Source organism: Papio anubis, chromosome 9, assembly GCF_008728515.1.
Source record: "Papio anubis isolate 15944 chromosome 9, Panubis1.0, whole genome shotgun sequence".
NCBI classification, from domain to species: domain Eukaryota; kingdom Metazoa; phylum Chordata; class Mammalia; order Primates; family Cercopithecidae; genus Papio; species Papio anubis.
The window spans coordinates 31,448,037-31,470,839 of NC_044984.1; the positions used below are offsets into that span (position 1 = coordinate 31,448,037).

Below are 22,803 nucleotides of genomic sequence, written 5' to 3' on the forward strand. Positions count from 1 at the left end.
TCTCAGCCTCCCAAAGTGCTGGGAATTAATACAGAAGTAGTTAATGTATTGATATGGAACAATATCCCTGATTATTACATTAAAAATAAAAGCAGGTTAGGCCAGGAGCAGTGGTTCATGCCTGTAATCCCAGCACTTGGGAGACTGAGGTGGGAGGATTGCTTGAACCCAGGAGTTTGAGACAAGCCTGGGCAACATGGCAAAGCCCCACCTTTACAAAATACAAAAATTAGAATGGTATAGTAGTGCGTGCCTGTAGTCTCAGCTACTGGGAAGGCTGACGTGGGAGGATCACCATATCCTGGGGAGGTCAAGGCTGCAATGAGCTGTGATCGCACCACTGCAATCTAGCCTGGGTAATAGAGTGACACATTGTAATAATAATAATTAATAAAAATAGAAGGTTAGAGAAAAAGATATGCATTACTGTCCCATTTACAGTAAAATAACTACATATTATAGGCATAATTTTATATATACCAATATTATGTAGGTTTTGAAACCTGGTTGGTCTCCGAGTATCAAAACAGGTGGGAAAATTATGGGAAAACAGGGCTTTTATTTTCTGGTTTTGGCTTAAAAACAAATAGATCATGTAATAGGAAATAAAATTATCTTTCATTTAGAAAGTCTGTGGCCGGGTGTGGTGGCTCATGCCTGTAATCCCAGCACTTTGGGAGGCTGGGGCAGGCGGATCACCTGAGGTTGGGAGTTCAAGACCAGCCTGACCAACATGGAGAAACCCCGTCTCTACTAAAAATACAAAAAGTTAGCCAGGTTTGGTGGCACAGGTCTGTAATCCCAGCTACTCGGGAGACTGAGGCAGGAGAATAGCTTGAACCCGGGAGGCGGAGGTTGCGGTGAGCTAAGATCATGGCCATTGCACTCCAGCCTGGGCAACAAGAGCCTCTGTCTCCAAAAAAAAAAAAAAAAAGTCTCTGCACTAATTAAAACAATTCTGTATGCTGGTTTGTTAATATAGTTTATTGAATTAACAAAAAAATGTGTTAAGAAACTCATTTTGCTCTTGTATATATTCTGTCTCCAGAGCAGCGGAAAGAGCTCAGTGCTAGAAAGCCTGGTGGGGAGGGACCTGCTTCCCAGAGGTACTGGAATTGTCACTCGGAGACCTCTCATTCTGCAACTCGTCCATGTTTCACAAGAAGATAAACGAAAAACAACAGGAGAAGAAAATGGTAAATTTCAGATTTGAGATAAGAATTATTTTACAGCTCTTCATTTTTGATCTGTTCTTAAAAAGATATGAATTGGTTAGACAATTAGAAATTAGTGGCTGTAGCATAAACAGAAGTCCTGTGAGAAGTAGTATGCATCTTTCTTAATGTAAAGAAAGAGTAGTTTTTGTTTTGTTTTGTTTTGGTTTTGAGATGTGAGTCTCACTCTGTTGCGCCGGCTGGAGTGCAGTAGTGCGATATTGGCTCACTGCAGCCTCCACCTCCTGGGCTCAAGCCATTCCCCTGCCTCAGCCTGCCAACTAGCTGGGATTACAGGTGCCCACCACCACGCCCAGCAATTTTTTGTATTTTTAGTAGAGACAGGCTTTCACTTTGTTGGCTAGGCTGGTCTCGAACTCCTGACCTCAAGTCATCCGCCTGCTGTGGCCTCCTAAAGTGCAGATCACGATGTCAGAAGTTCAAGACCAGCCTGGCCAATATGGTGAAACCCTGTCTCTGCTAAAAATACAAAAATTAGCCAGATTTGGTGGCACACGCCTGTAGTCGCAGCTACTCAGGAGGCTGAGGCAGAAGAATCACTTGAATCCAGGAGGCAGAGGTTGCAGTGAGCTGAGATTACACCACTGCACTCCAGCCTAGACGACAGAGTGAGACTCAGTCTCAAAAAAAAAAATAAAAAAAAAAAGAAGAAGAAGAAGAAGAAGAAAATAGGCATTGTCCTTTATAACCGTTCTTTTTTGATTAAATTGAAAATATGTTAGGGAAAACTGTGTCTATCAGCAGATTTTAAGTTGCTTATCAAATATGTATCGTGTGGTAATTATATTAGTGAGGTTTGAAATGTTGAATGAGAGTAATGTATTTAATCTTCCTATTTAGTTCAGTATTTGGCTCAGACTTTCTTGTTTATAGAACTCCGGGCCGGGCGCGGTGGCTCAAGCCTGTAATCCCAGCACTTTGGGAGGCCGAGGCGGGTGGATCACGAGGTCAGGAGATCGAGACCATCCTGGCTAACATGGTGAAACCCCGTCTCTACTAAAAATACAAAAAACTAGCCGGGCGTGGTGGCGGGCGCCTGTAGTCCCAGCTACTCGGAGGCTGAGGCGGGAGAATGGCGTGAACCCGGGAGGTGGAGCTTGCAGTGAGCCGAGATCGCGCCACTGCACTCCAGCCTGGGCGACACAGCGAGACTCCGTCTCAAAAAAAAAAAAAAAGAACTCCGTAACATAGCTCTAATTATTAAATTACTTTTGCAGCAGAGTACCATATCTGTTACTTATCTGCAGAGATCTGTTTTCAATGCAGTTTTATTCTACTTCTTATTCTGATTTAAGATAGGACGATAGTATTGACAAAATTGAACTTATTTTAATTTCTGTGTCTGATTTTTTTCATTTACTGTAGGAGCTGTTGGTGGTGATGAGTTGAATTTTTTTTTTATGGGGAAAGAAAACTTCATGAGCATCTGCTATGACTCTAGAATGTTAGTCACTGAAGCAAGTTAGTGTAGTTGTAGATGTTGCAAGTAATATTTTTAGATAGATTGCCAGTGGATATATGGGAGCGTTTTAATTATATTAGGTAGCTTCTGGGTATGTTATTCATCACTTTGCATTTCTCTAATACTTACTGAAGTTCTGAACCTTGAATTTAATCATTTTGGATTAATCTAGCGTTCACCTTCAAATGTATAGAATAACATTTATAGAATTTCATCCCCACTAACTGATTTCATCAAATTTACCAAACACCTGAAACTAAGACCTTAAGAAAGTATATATTAGGTCTGTCTCTCTCTTTTTTTTTTTTTTTAACTTTCATTTTCTTCTGTCACCTTGAGAGGGCCGGTGATATCCTGTCTCTCAGAAACTATTTGAATTTTGGGCAGTGTTTCCTTAGATAAAATTGTGCTTGTTAGAAAAGGGTGTACATTTCAGCTATAGAAGTGTCAGCTCCTTGGTATCTCTTTGTTTTTATGTCCACTATGTTTTTTTTTTTTTTTTTTTGAGACGGAGTCTCGCTCTGTCGCCCAGGCTGGAGTGCGGTGGCCGGATCTCAGCTAACTGCAAGCTCCGCCTCCCGGGTTCACACCATTCTCCTGCCTCAGCCTCCGGAATAGCTGGGACTACAGGCGCCCGCCACCTCGCCCGGCTAGTTTTTTGTATTTTTTTTAGTAGACACGGGGTTTCACCATGTTAGCCAGGATGGTCTCGATCTCCTGACTTCGTGATCCGCCTGTCTCGGCCTCCCAAAGTGCTGGGATTACAGGCGTGAGCCACCACGCCCGGCCTATGTCCACTATGTTTTGTTGATGTCTCCTCTTAGTGGTTGGTCAGTAAATCTGCCTACCTATTGTTTTTTTCCAAGCTTAGTGCTGATTTTGTATATACATTTGCCTAAAATGGCAACTCAACTACCCCAAACACAATATAGATTATATAAATTTGAGTACTAGATTTCACATGTTTTATTCTAGGATAGACAGTTCCTTAGTTTTTCATCAGAGCTTCTTTATCCTTGGAATAAACAATTCTAGCATATCATAAATCATCCTAACCCAGAGAAAATTAGAAACCATGAAGCAGATAAACAATATAGTTAGCTAGAAGAGTGTGAACTACCTGACAGCCTGATAATAAGAGAGGAGAAAGGGAGGAAAATATTAACTTTCCAAAAAAAAAGAAGGAATCAGTTACTAACATTTTGTGCAGGGATTTTAGCCAGTGAAGGCTTAGATACATGACAAAGACCTAGGTTACCAATAATAGATTGAGTAGTACATTCTAAGATGACATGGAGAAGTATAATCCATTTTAGATGTAGCTCCATCAAAACTGGCTAAAGTAAAACATTTTAGTGTTTAATATGTATAATTCAACTATCAGGAAATTTATTTAGCATAGGATTCTTCGTTCTGTCAACTGTGGGATAACTGAGGTGTCAATATGTACATTTATGGTCATCTCAGCTTGCCCCTTCTGCCAATGTGAAAGAATTTTCTGTTAAAATTTTATTAAAAACAATACTAAACCATGTTTTAGAGTGGAGTGGTGGTTCAGTTTGAACAGAACTCCACAGTTATCTTTCATATATTTGTAAGAAATAAATCAGGCTTTCCTCAGCTTTCCTTTGAGACAAAATCCAAAAGTAGCATGCTGATTAAAGGCCAAAATTGTGCCATATATGATGCTTCTGAACAGTGTCAGTAGAAATTGGAAAAAAAAATGTGAAAAAAAAAAAGAATTTATTTTGGGGAGAAAAGTTGTTGAACTAAAGCAAAAGCTTTTTTGTTTTCTTTTTAAAAAATGCAAACATAGGCCGGGCGTGGTGGCTCATGCCTGTAACCCTAGCACTTTGGGAGGCCGAGGCGGGTGGATCACCTAAGGTCAGGAGTTTGAGACCAGCTTGGCCAACATGGTGAAATGTCATCTCTACTAAAAATACAACAATAAGCTGGGCGTGGTGGGGGGTGCCTGTAATCCTAGCTAATCGGGAGGCTGAGGCAGGAGAATCACTTGAACCCAGGAGGTGGAAGTTGCAGTGAGCCGAGATTGTGCCATTGCACTCCAGCCCAGGCAACAGAGCAAGACTCTGTCTCAGAAAAAAAAAAAAGCAGACATACCTGTTTCACAGAATAATGCTTAAGATCTTGGTATAATTTGAATTATTACCCCTATTTCTTTAAGTAACCTATTTGTAAAAGCAATCAGTTGCCCCCTCAAAAAAGCAGTAAAATTATACATCAGAATTAAAGGAAAGAGATAGGATTAATTTTTCTGCATAAGGTGCTATGATACACGTAGTCGTCTCCCTTTGGGTTGAGTCCACAAAGGTGAAGAGTTAACTTTCTGCAGTGTTCTATTAAATCCAATATATGTTTCAAGTAAAATACCCTTATACAGTCCAGTCTTAGCCAATGGGGCAAATACTTACATATACTTAACTAACTTTTAAGGTTTTGAAAGATGTATGTAGTATATTTTGTAGATTTTTAAAAATCAGGCAGTTTATCTTTTCCCATAGTAGGTTATCAGATATCTCAGGCAAAGTTTTTTTTTTGAGGCAGAGTCTTGCTGTGTTGCCCAGGCTGGTGTGCAGTGGCGCAGTGATCTTGGCTCGCTGAACCGTCCTGGGTTCAAGCAATTCTCCTGCCTCAGCCTCCCGAGTAGCTGGGATTACAGGTGTGTGTCACTAGGCCCAGCTAATTTTTGTATTTTTAGTAAAGACGGAGTTTTGCCATGTTGGCCAGGCTGGTCTCGAGCTTCTGATCTCAGGTGATCAGTCTGCCTTGGCATCTCAAAGTGCTGGGATTACAGGTGTGAGCCCCACACCTGTCCCAAATTTTTGAATAGTGGATTGATTGTGCTTCATTTGTGTCAGAGTTAGAAACAGTGGTGACATAACTTTTTTATTATTAATTTTAAAAATTTAATTTTTATTTTTTAGACTAGTCAAGTGCAGTAGTGAGAAGGGGGGAAAGAGTAGAACAAGGAGTTCCATCTGTAACTGACTGAACAATCAATTGAGATAACTACCTTCAGACAAGGCAGATATAGCTAATTATATTGGAAAGGTTTTTTCCTAAAAAAGTTATGGCAAGCAATATGCTTTGTTTCTGTGACTTAAAAATATTATATACGTCCCTCTAATTCTAGTTGTAAATTTTGAATGATTGAATGCTATGTGCATTTGAAATGTGATCAGGTTTCTGCACATTTGAATTTTTAATAAGGTTTAAAATTTTAGGGATAAGCACTAAACTTATTCTGTGCTGTTTCTCTTTAACTACAGACCCTGCTACATGGAAAAACTCAAGACACCTTTCTAAAGGTTTCCTTTATCCATTTGCTTTTGACCCTTTTTTTCTCTTATGCCTGCATGTGTGCTTATGTACTATTACAGGCTGTGTGCATTTTTTTTTCTTCCATTTTTATTTGCCCATCCACATTGATTGCAGGTTTTAGTGGTTCTTGTTATTTTTTTGGCATTGCATCAAAATGCAAGCTTTTTTGGTGGTGAATGTAATTTATTTTATTTTTATTTTTGAAGACGTGCTTGTGAAGTCAGGCCTTTTTAAATATAATAAGATAAAGTAGAAACAGTTCTTTGGTATGTAGTACTTGCATTTTGTGAGTTCTGTTCACCTAGATTACTCCAGTCCTCCAATGAGACTTCTTGGAAGAAGGTACTAAGCTACAAGTAGGTGAGCATTTTATCTGCAAAAAGGATCCGGTTTTATTTACCTTTATCCCACCAAAGCATTGACTGACTCTTCTATTTATCTGAATATCTTACAATCATTTTTATTTAGACTTCAGGTGGCTGATATGCATTATTCAATAAACTTATTAAGATATTTTAACCTTCTCTAAATTTGACAAAAGCAAAACAGCTGTGTTTGGAGGAGATTAAAGTTAGATTATCTTTCCACAATTAAACAGTTCTAGTTTCTCTAGGAAAAACAGAATGTATCTTGCTCTCCAAGTTTTAGACTACTTCACACAGTGCAACAGTGAATCTATTTTCCTCTTTCAGCAAGTACAAGAGGAACAGACCTATGCCTGGAAACTAATGGAGAGTGGCAACTCCTTACGCTGCATATACCAGGGTTCTTGTTTTTTCTTTTCTTCCATTTTATTTCTTTCCTGCCTCCAGTTCCAAGGGAAAAGTCTTGACCCTGGGGAAAAATCACCTTGAAAGTGTGTGTAAATTACAAAGCAGCTAGCTCTATAATAATGAGAGAGCTCTTTAAAGGAACAGCAAATTGTGACTCTACAGGTAACCAACAGGAAACCAAATTTTTAAAAAGAACTGAAGAATTAGCTGTTTCATTGACACATTGTAAAATTTTTCCTTGAGTCATATGTGTAAATCTGTTACATACGTTTTTTGCACTACTCAGTGGGATTCTTAATTTTTCTTCTTAGCCCCTAACTTTACTTTCGTCAGAAAACTGCTTTTATACGTAAGATGTTTAAAACTAAAGAATATTCCTTTTACTGTAATATAACTTCACCAAAAAAATGAAGAGAAATAAACAATTTTATTTGCAAAATCTAGATTTCAGCTGGTGGGAAGACATGTGAGCAGCTCTGCCTGAAGTTGGTCATGTTTTTGAAATACACCATACAATTTTTAAAATATAATTTAGCAGAAAATACAATTTTAGAAAAATATAATTTAGCAGACTTTAAAATACTTGTTAACTTGTACTTAATGGCAGAATTAAATACAAGTTAACAAGTGTTTTATTATGTTGCCTTTTTGAATTCCTAAAGATAAAAAGTAGTTTCCATAGTTTCTAATAAATGAGTTTTTCTTTTTCCAGGGGTGGAAGCAGAAGAATGGGGTAAATTTCTTCACACCAAAAATAAGGTAATCACACAAGCGTATAATGAAATAATGTTGAAAATAATATTTTGTATGAATACTTGATAATTTAGTTTCTAATCATTGGCAATTAAGTTATTTTGAAGTAACTATAACTATTCCTTATAAAATCTTAGTAACGTTTCCAACCACAGTTTATTGGAAAACACTTGAAATTGAGGCTGATTTTCTCTGTGATTTGGTGATTCTTAATTGTTGTGGGATCAGGAAGCTTTGAAAAGTTCATAATGGCCAGGCATAGCGGCTCATGCAAGTAATCCCAGTACTTAGGGAGGCTAAAATGGGTGGATCACTTGAGCCCAGGAGTTCGAGTCCAGCCTGGGCAATATAAGGAGATCCTGTCTCTGTAAAAACTAAAAAAAATTAGCCTCGCATGGTGGTATGCACCTGTAGTCCTAGCTACTTGGAAGGCTGAGGCAGGAGGATGGCTTGAGGATGTAAGGTTGAGGCTGTAGTGAGCCATGATTATGCCAGAGTCAGACCCTGTCTCAAAAAAAAAAAAAAAAGCCAAACAGACAAACAAAAAACAACTCATAAAAAAACTATGAATCCTTAGCTCAGAAAATGATATGTATACATTTGAATTTATTTATTCTCTGAAGCAAATACATAGACATCCTTGAAGTATATGGACTTCCCCTCCAACTTAAGAACTTTTGATCTTATTTTGAATATTATGCTTTTTTATTTCGAAAACTTTTAGCTTTACACGGATTTTGATGAAATTCGACAAGAAATTGAAAATGAAACAGAAAGAATTTCAGGAAATAATAAGGTAGGCATCTTTTTAGAGCTAGAAGGCATAAGCATCAGTAAATATATAATTGAGGTATTCTGTAGATAATATGTGAAGGGCATTGTAAATTCATACTCTTGATCTTAGCCAAAAGGCCGAGAAGCGATGGACATTGAAAATTCATAATGGACTTTGAAACAAATGGAGTATTTTCACAAATATGTAGAACTTTGCTTAAAATCCCTTTTCTTTCTTAAAGCTTTCATATAAATCAGGTATTTTATTTAGATGTTTATTCTTGTTCCTGTCATGTACATACCACATTATTATATAATTCTACTTAATATTGCTACAATAAGTTATCTTTTTCTGAAGGATTGATTGTACTCCAACTCAGGAAGCATTGTATCACTTATTTATATCTTTTGAGGAGTTCTTTTTCTTGCCTGTGTATGGCTAGATTTGCTTATGAAAGCAAAGAGAGACACTGGGAATTTTTTTTTTTTTTTTTTTTTAGTGAAAATGAAAAGTAATACATTAGCAACTGGTTATTTTCTTATTTTCTGAGATTGTGACAATGCAAAGTAAGTTAGGTATCTAAGATACTGTTAATCTTGACACTAGGTACTGTCACTCCCTTGCCTGAATCCTGCTGTCTTCTGTCTTCTCTCTTCTTTATTCCTATTATTTTTCTCTTTACATTTTTACATATATCTCTTTAAATTTTTATTTCCCTTCCTTTTTGTTCTTAGCTCCATTCTTACATTATCCAGAGGCACATTTAATCCCACAAGTGGGCCCTAGCCTAGTACTAATATTCAACAAATATTGAACCCTTGTATCTGCCAGTTACTGTGCTAAAAGATTATTTCCTGACAGAAAGGCATTTTTAGAGTCATGTTAACTCTTTATGACTGTTCAAGGTATTTGTTGCTGTTACACAGTGACTGACTGACGTTTGTCCATTATTGAACTCTAGGCTGGTTACCTTTGAGTTACTGCTACTGCTGCCATACTTCCCTGAATTTCTAGAAACCATGTTGTGTAGAAGGGGTTGGAAAAGTGGCCAGAAACTAGATTAGCTTGTCATCATTCCTCTAATTATATCAGGGATATTTTTGGCTTTTGGAATGTTATTGATCATAACATCAGTCTGAATTATCTCTCCTACAGTCCCCATTTACTTACTGAACTCAGCAATTGGTGGTAATTTTACACAGTACCAGAATTTAGAGTGTTGTGGTGATTCAAAAATGTTTTTAGTTAACTAAACTGAATGTCATTAAAGATTGAGTCTATATACCTACAAGATGTTTAATTTATGTTGAGGATATAATTTACTTACCTAGCAGCTTTTCATCCGCAGTGTCTAAAAGATGAAAAGTCCCCCAACCCCAAATCTATGAAACATCTCTTCTTTCCCAAATCACGTATGTAATGAAGTAAATGATACTTTGATCTTATATAATTTTTATGTCAAAATATGTAAATGACTGCATATGCCTAACATAAAGCCCTGAAGGATTTAAAATGTCTATGAGATTGGAGTTGTAAAGGCATTGGGCAAAGCTTTGTATTGGACATGATAGGGGAATGCCATGGCAATAAAGGTCCTGAGAAATACACAACCTAAATAGGTATGCCAGGTATTGACATCTGTTGGCTTTGGAACACTGGAGTATTTAAAATGAAAAAGTAGCACAAAGTAATCTAAAATAGCAAATATAATTGTATAGGGAACATGGAGTAAAGGATATTAAAAACTTGCTGGCAAATTAGAATTTTCAGTGGGTTAATGAGGGAAAACGTAAGGTGGATAAACAGATGATGAGAGGATATATTAAAGGGTAAAGAAGGGCATGTACAAAGATGGGGTATAAACATCTCATAAGTGTCTTTTTACATGTAGTTGATTTAATCCTAAAACTTGCAGAGGGCCAGTGGTGAAGAGGAGGGAGCCTACACAGTAATCTTAGTCTACAGGAGAGAAAATACATGTATCTCTCACTATCCAAATTCTTACTAGACATTAAAGATTTAGATAAACTTCTTGAGGAATCTCTTACCATACACATTCTTGCCACTTGATATTCAAAGATCAGGAACCAAGCTGATCTGGACAACTTGTTATCTATGCCTTACCTTCTGAACTTGGAGCCTCATAAATTTGGATAGCGGGGAATACATTATTCTTTTATTCAGTGCTAAATCTATTAAACATGTTTAAGGAATGGTATATGCCAGCCTGGGCAACATTGTAATGCCCTGTCTCTACAAAAAATTTTTAAAAAATTACCTGGGCATGGTGGTACACACCTTATAGTCCCAGCTACTCAGGAGGCTAAGGCAAGGGGATTGCTTGAGCCCAGGATTTTGAGGCTGCAGTGAGCCATGATTACACCACTGCACTCCATCCTAGGTAATAGAGTGAGAACTTGTCTCAAAAAAAAGGGGAAAGGTGTATGTTTATAATCAAGAGAAAAGAATGTAAAATAATACATGGTATATAATACATGTGTATATAATATGATACAGGGGTGGAGGTAGGCTTATAACCTGTTAATATGGCTGGCTACCTAACTTCCCATGTGTTTCATCAGGTTTTGATTGTTAAAAAAAGTTTTTGGGATCATTACTTAATTCATTTTTAAAAGCATCAATGTCTATGTACTTGAAGTTTATTACTTCATAGTTCATTGAAATTTTAATGTGATTTTTATATAATATTTTAAAATTTATTTCTAGGGAGTAAGCCCTGAACCAATTCATCTTAAGATTTTTTCACCCAACGTTGTCAATTTGACACTTGTGGATTTGCCAGGAATGACCAAGGTAAGGAAGGAATAGTTGCAGATTTGGTCAGGTTGTTTTCACTTCCTTGACATCCCATATGAGAATAATCAGCTTCTTTTTGAAATCACTTTGATCTGTTAGCAGCATTTGATAACGCTGAGCCCTCCTTTCTCCCTGAAATACTTTCTTTACTTGGCTTCCAGGATACCACACTCTACAGGTTTATCTCCAGTCTCACTGGCCACTTCTTTTCAGTCTCTTTTGCTCTTTCTTCTCATCTCCCCAATGTCTAAACAGTAAGTGCCCCAGAGCTCAGTTTGTGGACCTCTTGTTTTCTCTAGGTACACTTTCCCCTTGATGATTTCATCAGATTTTTTGGCTTTAACTACATAAGGCTCTGTATATTGATGGCATTCAAATATCTCCAGACTTGTGTATCTAGTTCCTATTCAACATATATACTTAAATGTCTAATAGACATTTCAAACTCTAATACCAAATTCCTGACCTGTTCCTCAACTAGATTTGGTCCTTCTGTAGTCTTCCCTCATTGCAATAAATAGCAACTCATGCCATTTATTGGCAACTCATTAAAAAGCTGAGTTGATTTTTAATTATTAGTTCCTTGCCCATCTCTGTTTGGTGTGATGGCTTATCCTGTAATCCCAGCACTTTGGGAGATCAAGGTGGGAGGAATTCTTTGAGCCCAGGAGTTCGAGACCAGCCTGGGCAACATGGGGAGACCATGTCTCTACAAAAAGTACAAAAATTAGTCGGGCAGGGTGGTGCATGCATGTAGTCCCAGCTGAGGCAAGAGGATTGCTTAAGCCCAGGAATTTGAGGCTACAGTGAGCTATGATTGCATCACTGCAGTCTATCCTGGCCAACAGAGTGAGACCCTGTCTCTAAATAAATAAATAATAAATAAATGGCAACTCCATTCTGCCAATTGCTTAGTCAGAGTTTGTAGTCATCCTTGACACAAATTTATCCCACATCCCACTTCCTGCCAGCAAATCCTCTTGGCTCTTCCTACCTTTATAGTATATCCAGAACTCAATCGTGTTTTATAAATTCATAGCTACTATCCTAATCTAGCCACTATCATGCCACCTAGATTACTGCACAATAATAAATAATAGGTCTTCCTCATGATCTCATCTTAGTAGACAGTGATACTATTAAAGTGAAAATTCGATTGTGTCATCCCTTGGCTCAAAACCTCTCCAGTTGCTTGTCATTCCTTGACTTAAAACTTCTCCCATTTCACTCAGAGTAAAAGCCCAAGTTTTTACAGAGATCTGAAGTATCTACTTGGTACGTCCCTATTCTTCTCCTAACTCCTCTTGCTTCAGCCTCCTGCCCTCACTGTTCACTCTCTTTGGACTGTTTTTCCCCCACATATCTGTATGTACCTCTCCCTTATTGGCTTAATTTCTGCTCATTCTCTTAAGTGTCAGTTGTCTCAGTGAAGTTTCCCTGATTACTGTATTTAAAAACATAAACCAATTTAAAACATTAAAATCATAATCCTAATGGCCAGGTGCAGTGGCTTATGCTTGTAGTTCTAGCACTTTGGGAAGCTGGGGCAGGAGGATCATTTGAGCCCAGGAGTTCAAAGATACAGTGAGCTATGATCGCACCATTGCACTCCAGCCTAGGTGATAGAGTGAGACCCTGTTTCAAAAAAAAAAAAAAAATCATAATCTTCTCTAATCATTCCCTAGCCTGCTGTTCTGCCTTATTTTTCCATAGCCCTTACCACCACCTGGATACTATATATATGTTTTTGTTTATTATATGCCTGCTATTACTAAAACATAAGTTCTATGAAGACAGGAAGTTTGGTCTTTTTAAAATTCGCTACTGTAACATAATCTGACATGACCTGAAATCACGTTCAGAAAAGAGCCTGAAATAGAGTAGCCTGCCAGTAAACACTTGATAATTGAATGAATGAATCAATGAATTTGTATCTAGCCAATCCACACTGACCAGTTCTTAACAGGGGATTGTATTAAATTAACTTTTGATATTTGCAAGAGTTACAGTTTGAGACTCGACACATTACCAGAATCATAAATACCACTGTAGTATATTATTAATGTCTTTATTTTTATTTTAACTATTTGTAAACGGATATACCTATATTCTGTGGATTAAATGTGGGTAAAAAAGCTGAGCTGATTTTTAACTATTAGTTCCTTGCTCATCTCTGTTTGGTTTAGGTGCCTGTAGGTGATCAACCTAAGGATATTGAGCTTCAAATCAGAGAGCTCATTCTTCGGTTCATCAGTAACCCAAATTCCATTATCCTCGCTGTCACTGCTGCTAATACAGATATGGCAACATCAGAGGCACTTAAAATTTCAAGAGAGGTAGATCCAGATGGTAAGGACAGATGTTAATATTTAATGAGATGCTTATTTTACAATGGTAAATCTACCCTTGAGAAAGGAATTTTTCTCTTTAAAAACAGTATCTCTAGTTGTTAATACAAATTTAAAAGATAATGCTTTCCTATTTTTGTTTATAAAAATAGAAATTCTGATGGAAAATAAGGTTATTAAATTGCTATACAGACTAGGCAAAAATATTTCACATCTTTATTTGTAATGGTTACCTAATAATTTTAAAATAATACAGTGGCTTTGCAAAAAGGATTTCTTGTTTTGCAACTTAGGTATTTGAATGGCTGGCTTTTAAGAGTAAATCACATAGCCAGGTGTGGTCACATGTGCCTGTGGTCCCAGCTACTCAGAAGGCTGAGATGGGAGCATTGTTTGAGGTCAGGCGTTCAAAGTCAGCCTGGGCAACATAGACTCTGTTAAAAAAAATAACACAGTAGATAATCATTGTAGATTATTATGGTACAGTAGAGAATTATGGTATCTACATTCTGCAGAGGTAGAGAACATTTAGACATGCTCAAGGCAAAGGGGATTTTTAGAAATGATGGTAAAATCCTTTCATGAAGCATTTTAACCCCAAGGATTAGTTCACACTGTGGGTCACTGATGCTTGACTAATGATGTAGTGCACATCTCGTAGCATTTATAAAATGCTGGCTTGTAAGAGAGTGGTTACTATTGTTGCTAACAAATGTCTGCATGGCCTCATATAGAAACCATTTTTTTCACCTTACTATTTAGAGGGTCTGAAGGTTGTGTCGTGTTTTTCTTACCCTGCTTTGAAGAATAATTTCAAATAAAAATTTGATATGAAATAGTGCTAAGACTGACAATAAAAAATCCCATAAGCAGGGTCACTTTAACACTTTTTTTTTTTTTGGATACAGAGTCTTGCTCTATCACCCAGGCTGGAGTGCAGTGGCGTGATCTCGGCTCACTGCAAGCTCTGCCTCCCGGGTTCACGCCATTCTCCTACCTCAGCCTCCCGAGTAGCTGGGACTACAGGTGCCCGCCACCACGCCCAGCTAATTTTTTGTATTTTTAGTAGAGACAGGGTTTCACCATGTTAGCCAGGATGGTCTCGATCTCCTGACCTTGTGATCTGCCCGCCTCGTTCTCCCAAAGTGCTGGGATTACAGGTGTGAGCCACTGCGCCTGGCCTCAAAATTTTATATTTCAAGTTTTTAAGAAACTTTTTTTTACCACTTGAGTAAATAATGTTCACTTCAGTTAAAGTAAAAGATAAACTTTATCAAAGAGTTTATTTACATTTATTTTTATTATTTAAAGTAGGCTGGGCTCAGTGGCTCATGCCTGTAATACCAGCACTTTGGGAGGCAAGGCTGGTGGATCACTTGAGCTCAGGAGTTCGAGACCAGCCTGGGCAGCAAAATGAGACCCCCATCTCTATAAAAAATACAAAAAAAAAAATTAGCTGGGTATGGTGGCACTGGCCTGTGGTCCTAGCTACTTGGGATGCTGAGGTGGGAGGATGGCTTGAGCCTGGAAGGCAGAGGTTGCAGTGAGCCAAGATCATGCTATTGCATTCTTGCCTGGGCTCAGAGCCAGACCTTCTTAAAGAGCAAACAGAAAAAAACCTGTTAAGCATTTTATATGTATTAACTCTATTTTAAACTGACCCTCGAGCCATAAATATTGTAATATTTTTAATCTAATCTTTTTTTTGTATTGGATGTAGGGTCTTACTCTGTTGCCCAGGCCTGGAGTGCAGTGGCACAATCATGCCTCACTGCAGCCTCGCACTCCTGGGCTCAAGCGATCTGCCCGCTTCAGTCTCCCAAAGTGTTAGGATTACAGGAGTGAGCCACTGCCCCTGGCTTGATTACTAATCTTAATCTAGTAATACATCATAAGGAAATAATTGGCCTAGTATTATTTATAGTATTAAAATTTTGAAACAACTTAATACGACCAACAGTTGGAAGGATTAAGTAAATTATAACAGTAAAATATGAAATAATTAAAAAGGATGATTTTGTTGATTTGGAGCAATACAGAAAAATGCTTGGCGTGGTGGCTCACACTTGTAATCCCAGCACTTTGGGAGGCTGAGGTGAGCGGATCGCTTGAGGCCAGAAGTTCCAGAGCAACCTGGCCAACATGGTGAAAACCCATCTCTATTAAAAATACAAAAATTAGCCAGGCATGGTGGTGCATGCCTGTAATCCCAGCTACTGGGGAGGCTGAGACATGAGAATCATTTGAACTCAGGAGGCGAAGGTTACAGTGAGCCGAGATTGTACCACTGCACACACACAAAAAAGAAAAATGCTTATGACTAAAAATTGTACACTATGCAGAGCAGTTGAACTCATACATTGCTGGTGGGAGTGGTATAGTCATTTTGGGAAACAAGTCTGGCAGTTTCTTGTAAAGTTAAATTAGCAGTCCCATTCTTAGGTGTTTAATCATGTTAAATGAGAACCAGTGTTCATATAAAAAACTATATACAAATGTCTACAGCATCTTTATTCATAATTTCCAAAAACTGGAAACATCTCACATATTTCTCAGATGAGGAGTGAAACTAAAGTATAGTACATTCCATACAATGGGACACTACTCCGCAATAAAAAAGAATGGACTATTAATATACAAGAACATGGATGAATCTCAACTGCATTATGCTAAATGAAAGAAGCCAGACTCAAAAGGTTATGTACTATCTGATTTCGTTTATATAACATTCTAGAAAAGGCAAAACTAGGGATGGAAAATTGGTTTGATTGGTTAGCATAAGAAAATTTGGTGGGGGGCAGCAGTGTCTTGAGTTGGTTGTGAAATATCTCTTGGCATTTGTCAAAACTCTTAGAACTGTACACCAAAAAGGAGTCAATATTTTTATTTTAATTTTTGTTTTTTGAGACAGGGTCTCATTCCATTGCCCAGGCTGGAGTGCAGTGGTGCAATCACGGCTCACTGCAGCCTTGACCTCTTGGGCTCAGGTAGTTCTCCCACCTCAGCCTCACCTGTAGCTAGGACTACCATACCCTGCTAAATTTTCTATTTGTTGTAGAGAGAGAGTTTCACCACTTTGCCCAGGCTGGTCTCGAACTCCTGGGCTCAAGCAATCTGTCCACCTTGGCCTTCCAAAGTGTTGGGATTATAGGCATGGGCCATATCACCTGGATGTAAATTTTATATAGATTTTTAAAATGCTTACAAAATAGCCCTAAGAGTCAACAAAAAATTGCTTGTGAAAAAAATCTATTTTTTTATATATACTATCTATATCTATATATCTATGTCTATATCTATATTTTTGTGAGACGGAGTCTTGCTCTGTCATCCAGGCTGGAGTGCAATGGCACGCTCTCAGCTCACTGCAACCTTCGCCTCCCGGGTTTAAGCAATTCTCCTGCCTCAGCCTCCCGAGCAGCTGGGATTATAGGCGTCTACCACTACGCCTGGCTAATTTTTGTATTTTTAGTAGAGATGGGGTTTTACCATGTTAGTCAGGTTGGTCTCAAACTCCTGACCTCAGGTGATCCGCCCGCTTTGGCGTCCCAAACTGCTGGAATTACAGGCATGAGCCACCACACCTGGCAAAAATGTTTTTAAAAATTGTACACAATGTTTAAAATTATTTTTTAAAAAGTACTGGTAAGAAAGGCATTACCAAAATGATGACAGAGGTAATACTAAGTGGGATTATAGATGAGGGTTTTCCTTTATTAATGCTTAATAGTTTTATTTAATGGATCATTTTCTTTCTTTCTTTTCTTTGCCCTTTTCTCTTTTTGCATTTACCAGGTCGCAGAACCCTAGCTGTAATCACTAAACTTGATCTCATGGATGCGGGTACTGATGCCATGGATGTATTGATGGGAAGGGTTATTCCAGTCAAACTTGGAATAATTGGAGTAGTTAACAGGTTAGCAGTTAGAATGGGATAAGAATCGGTAGCATTCTCACTTCAGAGCAAGTCTGAATTTCTAAAATCTGTTTGAAATGTGATACTGTCCTGTATTTTTTCTCCCTTTTACTATGATCTTGGTATTGCTAAAGAATCAATTGCCCTAAAGGGAGAAAAGAGATACAAATTTTTTTTTTTTTTTTGGAAACAGGGTGTCTCTGTTGCCTAGGCTGGAATGCAGTGGCGTGATTGTGGCTTATTGTAGCCTCGACCTCTGGGCTCAAGTGATCCTTCCACTTCAGCCTTTCAAGTAGCTGAGACTACAGGTGTGTACCACCACACCTGGCTAATTTTTAATTTTTTTTGTAGTGACAAGGTCTTGCCATGTTGCCCAGGCTTGTCTCGACTTCTTGGGCTCAAGCAGTCCTCCAACCTTGGTTTCCCAGGTGCTAGGATTACAGGCATGAGCCACTATGCCTGCCCCCAGAGAAATTTTTAATGGAAAATGTTTCTAAAGTAAGCAATACCACAAAATGGAAGAAATGTTGTAATAGCCAGGCTTTAAGAATTCTTGCCTATCATGTTAAGCAATGTATGAGGAGGTACTGGGTAAGGGAAAAATTACCTAATGTATACACAGTCGAGAAAGAGTTTAAGGTGGCAGGATTTTAATAGATTGGTTTAATCCCTAGCATTAGTGATTTTGTGTAATTGCCAGGATGTGACTTGGAGAAATTTTATTAAAGGTATCCTAATTATAAATAGTTGGTATTAAAAATTGGAAAAAGGAAACTATTATTGAGTGTCTAATTACGTTTTAGACACTCTATTGAGTGTCTAATTACGTTTTAGACACTCTACTGTGAGCAATTTGCAAATGGTATCTCTTGGAATCCTCACAGCATCCCCTGAGGTAGGTGTTGATGTCTATTTTATAATCAGAAACCTCAGGTTATACATTTAACCAAAAGTCACATGGGTAGTGAAAGAGCTGGACTCGGATGAATCTCTCTTTTAGTCCAAAGCCTTCATATGCTAGGAAACCCTGAAATTATCATGAAATCTGAGTTCTAGTCCCAGTTCTTCCATAAACTAGATACAATGTAGGTTTAAATGACACCTAATGTCTTTGGGTCTCAAGCCTTTAGAAAATGAAAATGTTTTTACTACCTGATATATAAGATCCATTCCAGTTGTCTGCTTCTATTTTAATGTCCTTCCATCCCATCCCTCCTGTCATTCTCCCATCCCCACGCTCAATTCCAACTGTGTCTTTTTTCAGGCAAGGAGGTGGCGCAACACTGTTCATTATTTGTAGATGATTGTTCTTCAAATTAACTTAATTATTTTTGGGCGAAATTAGTTCCCTGGCATGGATAAAATATACAGTTGACTAAGATACTCTTATATTTTTATACCTGTCTATACCTGTTACTTACTGTTTTTGTCTATAGTTAATGGTAATAATGAGGCCTACTCTATTTAGGCACTAGTTACTTATAATTCACTTAGTTCAAGTCTTGGCTATGCCAGTTAGTTGTGACCTTGGGTAAGTTAGTCTCTGTGAGCCTCAGTTCCTTGCTATACAATGGGGTAATAATACCTGTCACATAAAATTATTGTGAGAATTAAATAAAACAGTCCTTGTCAGGTATTAGAGAATAATGGCTGGTGCTGTCATCATCTGAGGTAGGAAGAGGACAACCATTAAGCTGAATAGTTTTGTAATTTTTTCAACCTCAGGAGCCAGCTAGATATTAACAACAAGAAGAGTGTAACTGATTCAATCCGTGATGAGTATGCTTTTCTTCAAAAGAAATATCCATCTCTGGCCAATAGAAATGGAACAAAGTATCTTGCTAGGACTCTAAACAGGTAATTTTTTTACCTTTTGGAAATGAGATGTGTTTGTTTTTACCAATAGGTGTCTGAGAGGGTTCATTTTCAGTTCCTTACATTTTCATACTGTTCCTAACAGCTTCACTTATGGTTTCTTACATAGTAGGTTCCTGAAGAGTAGATGTCTCTATTTTTATTGGGGTGGTTGACATTACATCATCATGTAGTCTAGAATGAATGTTCAAGTGATTTTAAGATGTTTTAATTATGAAAATTTTGACAGTTAATTTAGTTTTGTGGATAGAACTAGAGATGACTTCATTTGCACTTTGCATTTCAGCAACTGCATTAAAATTTGTAATTTTCACATTATCTATTCTTAACTTAGAATGTCTTTTATTTACCAGGAAAGGGAGATGGAAAAACAAAGAAATAGAATGTCTTTTATTCCTATTCACTGTAGAAATAACTTAAGTTGTATACGTTGGATTCTGAATACCCATTGATGGTGGGGGACTAGAAGATGTTTCTAGATTATTTATAAATGACTGAAGTGGAAGCCATTTTCTCTTACTTTTATTCCTTAAAGACTGATAGATTTGGATCTTAATAAGGTTGATTTTTACTTTGCTGTCATTTACTAATTGTAAATGACAAGTCAATGAAACCAAAATTATATAGGAAGAATTGATTGAGTGGCTTGCTTTCTCTGTGGTAACTGCAGTAATATGAAAATAATTTGCATTTTTTTTCCTTTTATGATTTAGGAAAAACGAATACAAATTGTTTTTTTCCTATTTACACACAGTTAATCATTATGGCACATAATGCTTCTGAGAGCAGACACACGGGGAGTTTTCCCCATACATCAAACAAGGAATTCTCCAGGGGATTGTAGCTGAATGTCCTTTAATTCAATGCTAACACTATTTACCTGGCGATAGTGTCAGCTCCCACAGTTTGAGAGTTCAGTCCCACAAGACTGCCCCCAAGTCAGATGCTAGTTGTAAGCACACGTTGTAGCCTGTGTTTCTGACTGATGGACTATAAGTCAGGGTACCCATGACTCCCGTTTCATGTTTGATTAATTTGTTAGAGTGGCTCACAGAGGTCAGGGAAACACTACTTAACATATACCCATTTACTAGAAAGCATATTAGAAAGGATATAGGTAAATAGCCAGATGAAGAGATGCACAGGGCTGGGCATGTGGGAAGGAATGTGGAGCTTCCGTGCCCTCTCTGGGCACACCACACTCCGGGAACCTTCACGTGTTCTACTCTCTGAAGACTCCGTGAACTGCATCCTTTTGAGTTTTTATGGAAACTTCACTGGCCACTGGTGATCAGCTCAACCTTTGGCCTCTCTCCCTTCTTCTGAGGCTGTTCTGGTGACCAGCTCCCATCCTGAAGCTATCTAGGGACTCCCAGCCACCAGTCATCTCATTAACATGCAAAGACACTCTAAACACTCTTATGCTTTTGGAGAGTCGAAGGATTTTAGGAGCTGACTGCCAGGAAATGAAGACAAAGACCAAATATATATTTCACAGTATCACATTTGCCAGGACAAATTATTTGATAGGTTTTCCCCATTTTAAAAATTTGACTTATTTTACTTTTAAATCCTTCCTTTCTAAAAACCTTTTTTAGGTTACTGATGCATCACATCAGAGATTGCTTACCAGAGTTGAAAACAAGAATAAATGTTCTAGCTGCTCAGTATCAGTCTCTTCTAAATAGCTACGGTGAACCTGTGGATGATAAAAGTGCTACTTTACTCCAGCTTATTACCAAATTTGCCACAGAATATTGTAACACGATTGAAGGAACTGCAAAATATATTGAAACTTCAGAGCTGTAAGTAAGAAATGTTTCTGTAGATTTGGTTACCTAGAGTGCTAGGTCACTTTTCCTTTTGTGAAGATGACTTCAGCTCAGATTATCTGAGATTTGTTATCTATAAAACAAAAATATAATTTTGTAGAGATAATAGGATGATGTCTGGTTGTGTGAAAATATGTTTTGTAAATGATGTAAAGCAAAGTAAAATTTTCATGTATTTGTAAAACTATTTTAATAAGAAAAAATATTTCTTAATTTAGCTTTTAAAGTGTTTGTTTCTTTAGTACACACAGTATAATTGCTCATAAAAAATTAGAAAATGCAGATAAGTACAAATAAAACATAAAAACAAAATTACATGGTGATGTGCACCCGTAGCCCCAGCTGCTCAGGAGGCTGAGGTAGGACAATCCCTTGAGTTCAGGAGTTCAAGGCTAGCCTGGGCGACATATTGAGACTCCCTTTCTCTCTCTCTCTCTTTTTTAAAAATTAAATCCAAATTTTATTAAGGATTTCAAGTTACATACTTCAAATTTCTAGAATGGAATGGAATAATTTTGGAACTGGAAAAATGGCATAAACACTGACATCCCTTGAAACTTCAATTTTATAAAGAAAATTCTTCGGCAAACCACATCCCCATTATGTAACAAGACTAGGTATTGTTACATAACAAGACTAGGTATTGTTACAAATTGTTACACCTTCACTTTGGCAATAGCTATTTCCTAAAAGAATGAAAAAGATGATTTTGCTACCTCAGTTTGTTAAAAATGGGATTCTGGCCAGGCACAGTGGCTCATGCCTGTAATCCCAGCACTTTGGGAGGCTAAGGTGGGCGAATCACCTGACGTCACGAGTTCGAAACCAGCCTGGCTAACATGATGAAACCCCATCTCTACTAAAAATACAAAAACTAGCCGGGCGTGGTCACAGGCAGCTGTAATCCCAGCTACTTGGGAGATTGAGGCAGGAGAATCTCTTGAACCTGTGAGGCAGAGGTTGCAGTGATCCGAGATGGTGCCACTGCACTCTGGCCTGGGCAACAAAGCAAGACTCTGTCTCAGAAAAAAAAAAGTGATTCTGTCTTTAAAGTTCAGAAAAAGCTGCACTTAGATGAACTACGGTTACCAAAAACAAACAAACAAAAAAAACAGTGTCTAATCAAAGCAAAGGAAATCATTTTGAAAATAAAGAGAACAAAGCTGTTATAATTGGTTAAGGATTTCCAGTAGTAAGTTAAAATCTCAGGAGAGGAATGGATAGCACTACAAACAATGTGTTCACAAGACCTTAACACCAACTTCTCAAAAAGGAAGTTTTCATCACCTCTAAAAATGAATTCAATGTAATTTTGTTAAAAGCTGGAAATCTAGACCTTCCTATAATGACAATCCAATAGTCCACCCTCACCATCGTCAAAAGAAAGTTGCCTCAAAATCAACAGTAATTAGCCTGAGGTATTGTAAATGTGGCTCTACAGTCTGAAATTTAATGGCATCTTTTGTCAAAAATAGTCTTATTTCCACTTTACTCTCATGACTACAATACTATAGTGCTCTCCCTGTAGTACTACAACGCAGTCATACAGAAAAAAATTCTTTAACCTTGTGAAATAGTGCATCCATCCACTTCTATAAAAATAGGAGCCACACTGGCCGGGCGCGGTGGCTCACGCCTGTAATCCTAGCACTTTGGGAGGCTGAGGCAGGCGGAT

General features: G+C 37.8%; 1 protein-coding gene across 9 annotated transcripts in view; it reads left to right on the plus strand.

The window, feature by feature from the left end:
- The window catches only part of DNM1L (dynamin 1 like), a 67,529-nt gene that overhangs the window by 23,413 nt on the left and 21,313 nt on the right, over nt 1-22,803 (plus strand). For 4 of the 9 annotated variants that reach the window (XM_003906190.3, XM_003906187.3, XM_003906188.3 and 1 more), the window contains exons 2-9: nt 1,049-1,196; nt 7,525-7,571; nt 8,290-8,361; nt 11,068-11,154; nt 13,344-13,506; nt 17,301-17,421; nt 19,147-19,278; nt 20,895-21,101. In XM_003906190.3, the coding sequence (XP_003906239.1) occupies nt 1,049-1,196; nt 7,525-7,571; nt 8,290-8,361; nt 11,068-11,154; nt 13,344-13,506; nt 17,301-17,421; nt 19,147-19,278; nt 20,895-21,101 (977 nt within the window). Of the gene's footprint in view, nt 1-1,048; nt 1,197-5,987; nt 6,027-7,524; nt 7,572-8,289; nt 8,362-9,734; nt 9,753-11,067; nt 11,155-13,343; nt 13,507-17,300; nt 17,422-19,146; nt 19,279-20,894; nt 21,102-22,803 lie in introns of those variants that run through there. The other 5 variants (XM_003906191.3, XM_009180498.2, XM_009180501.3 and 2 more) reach the window with 3 other exon arrangements.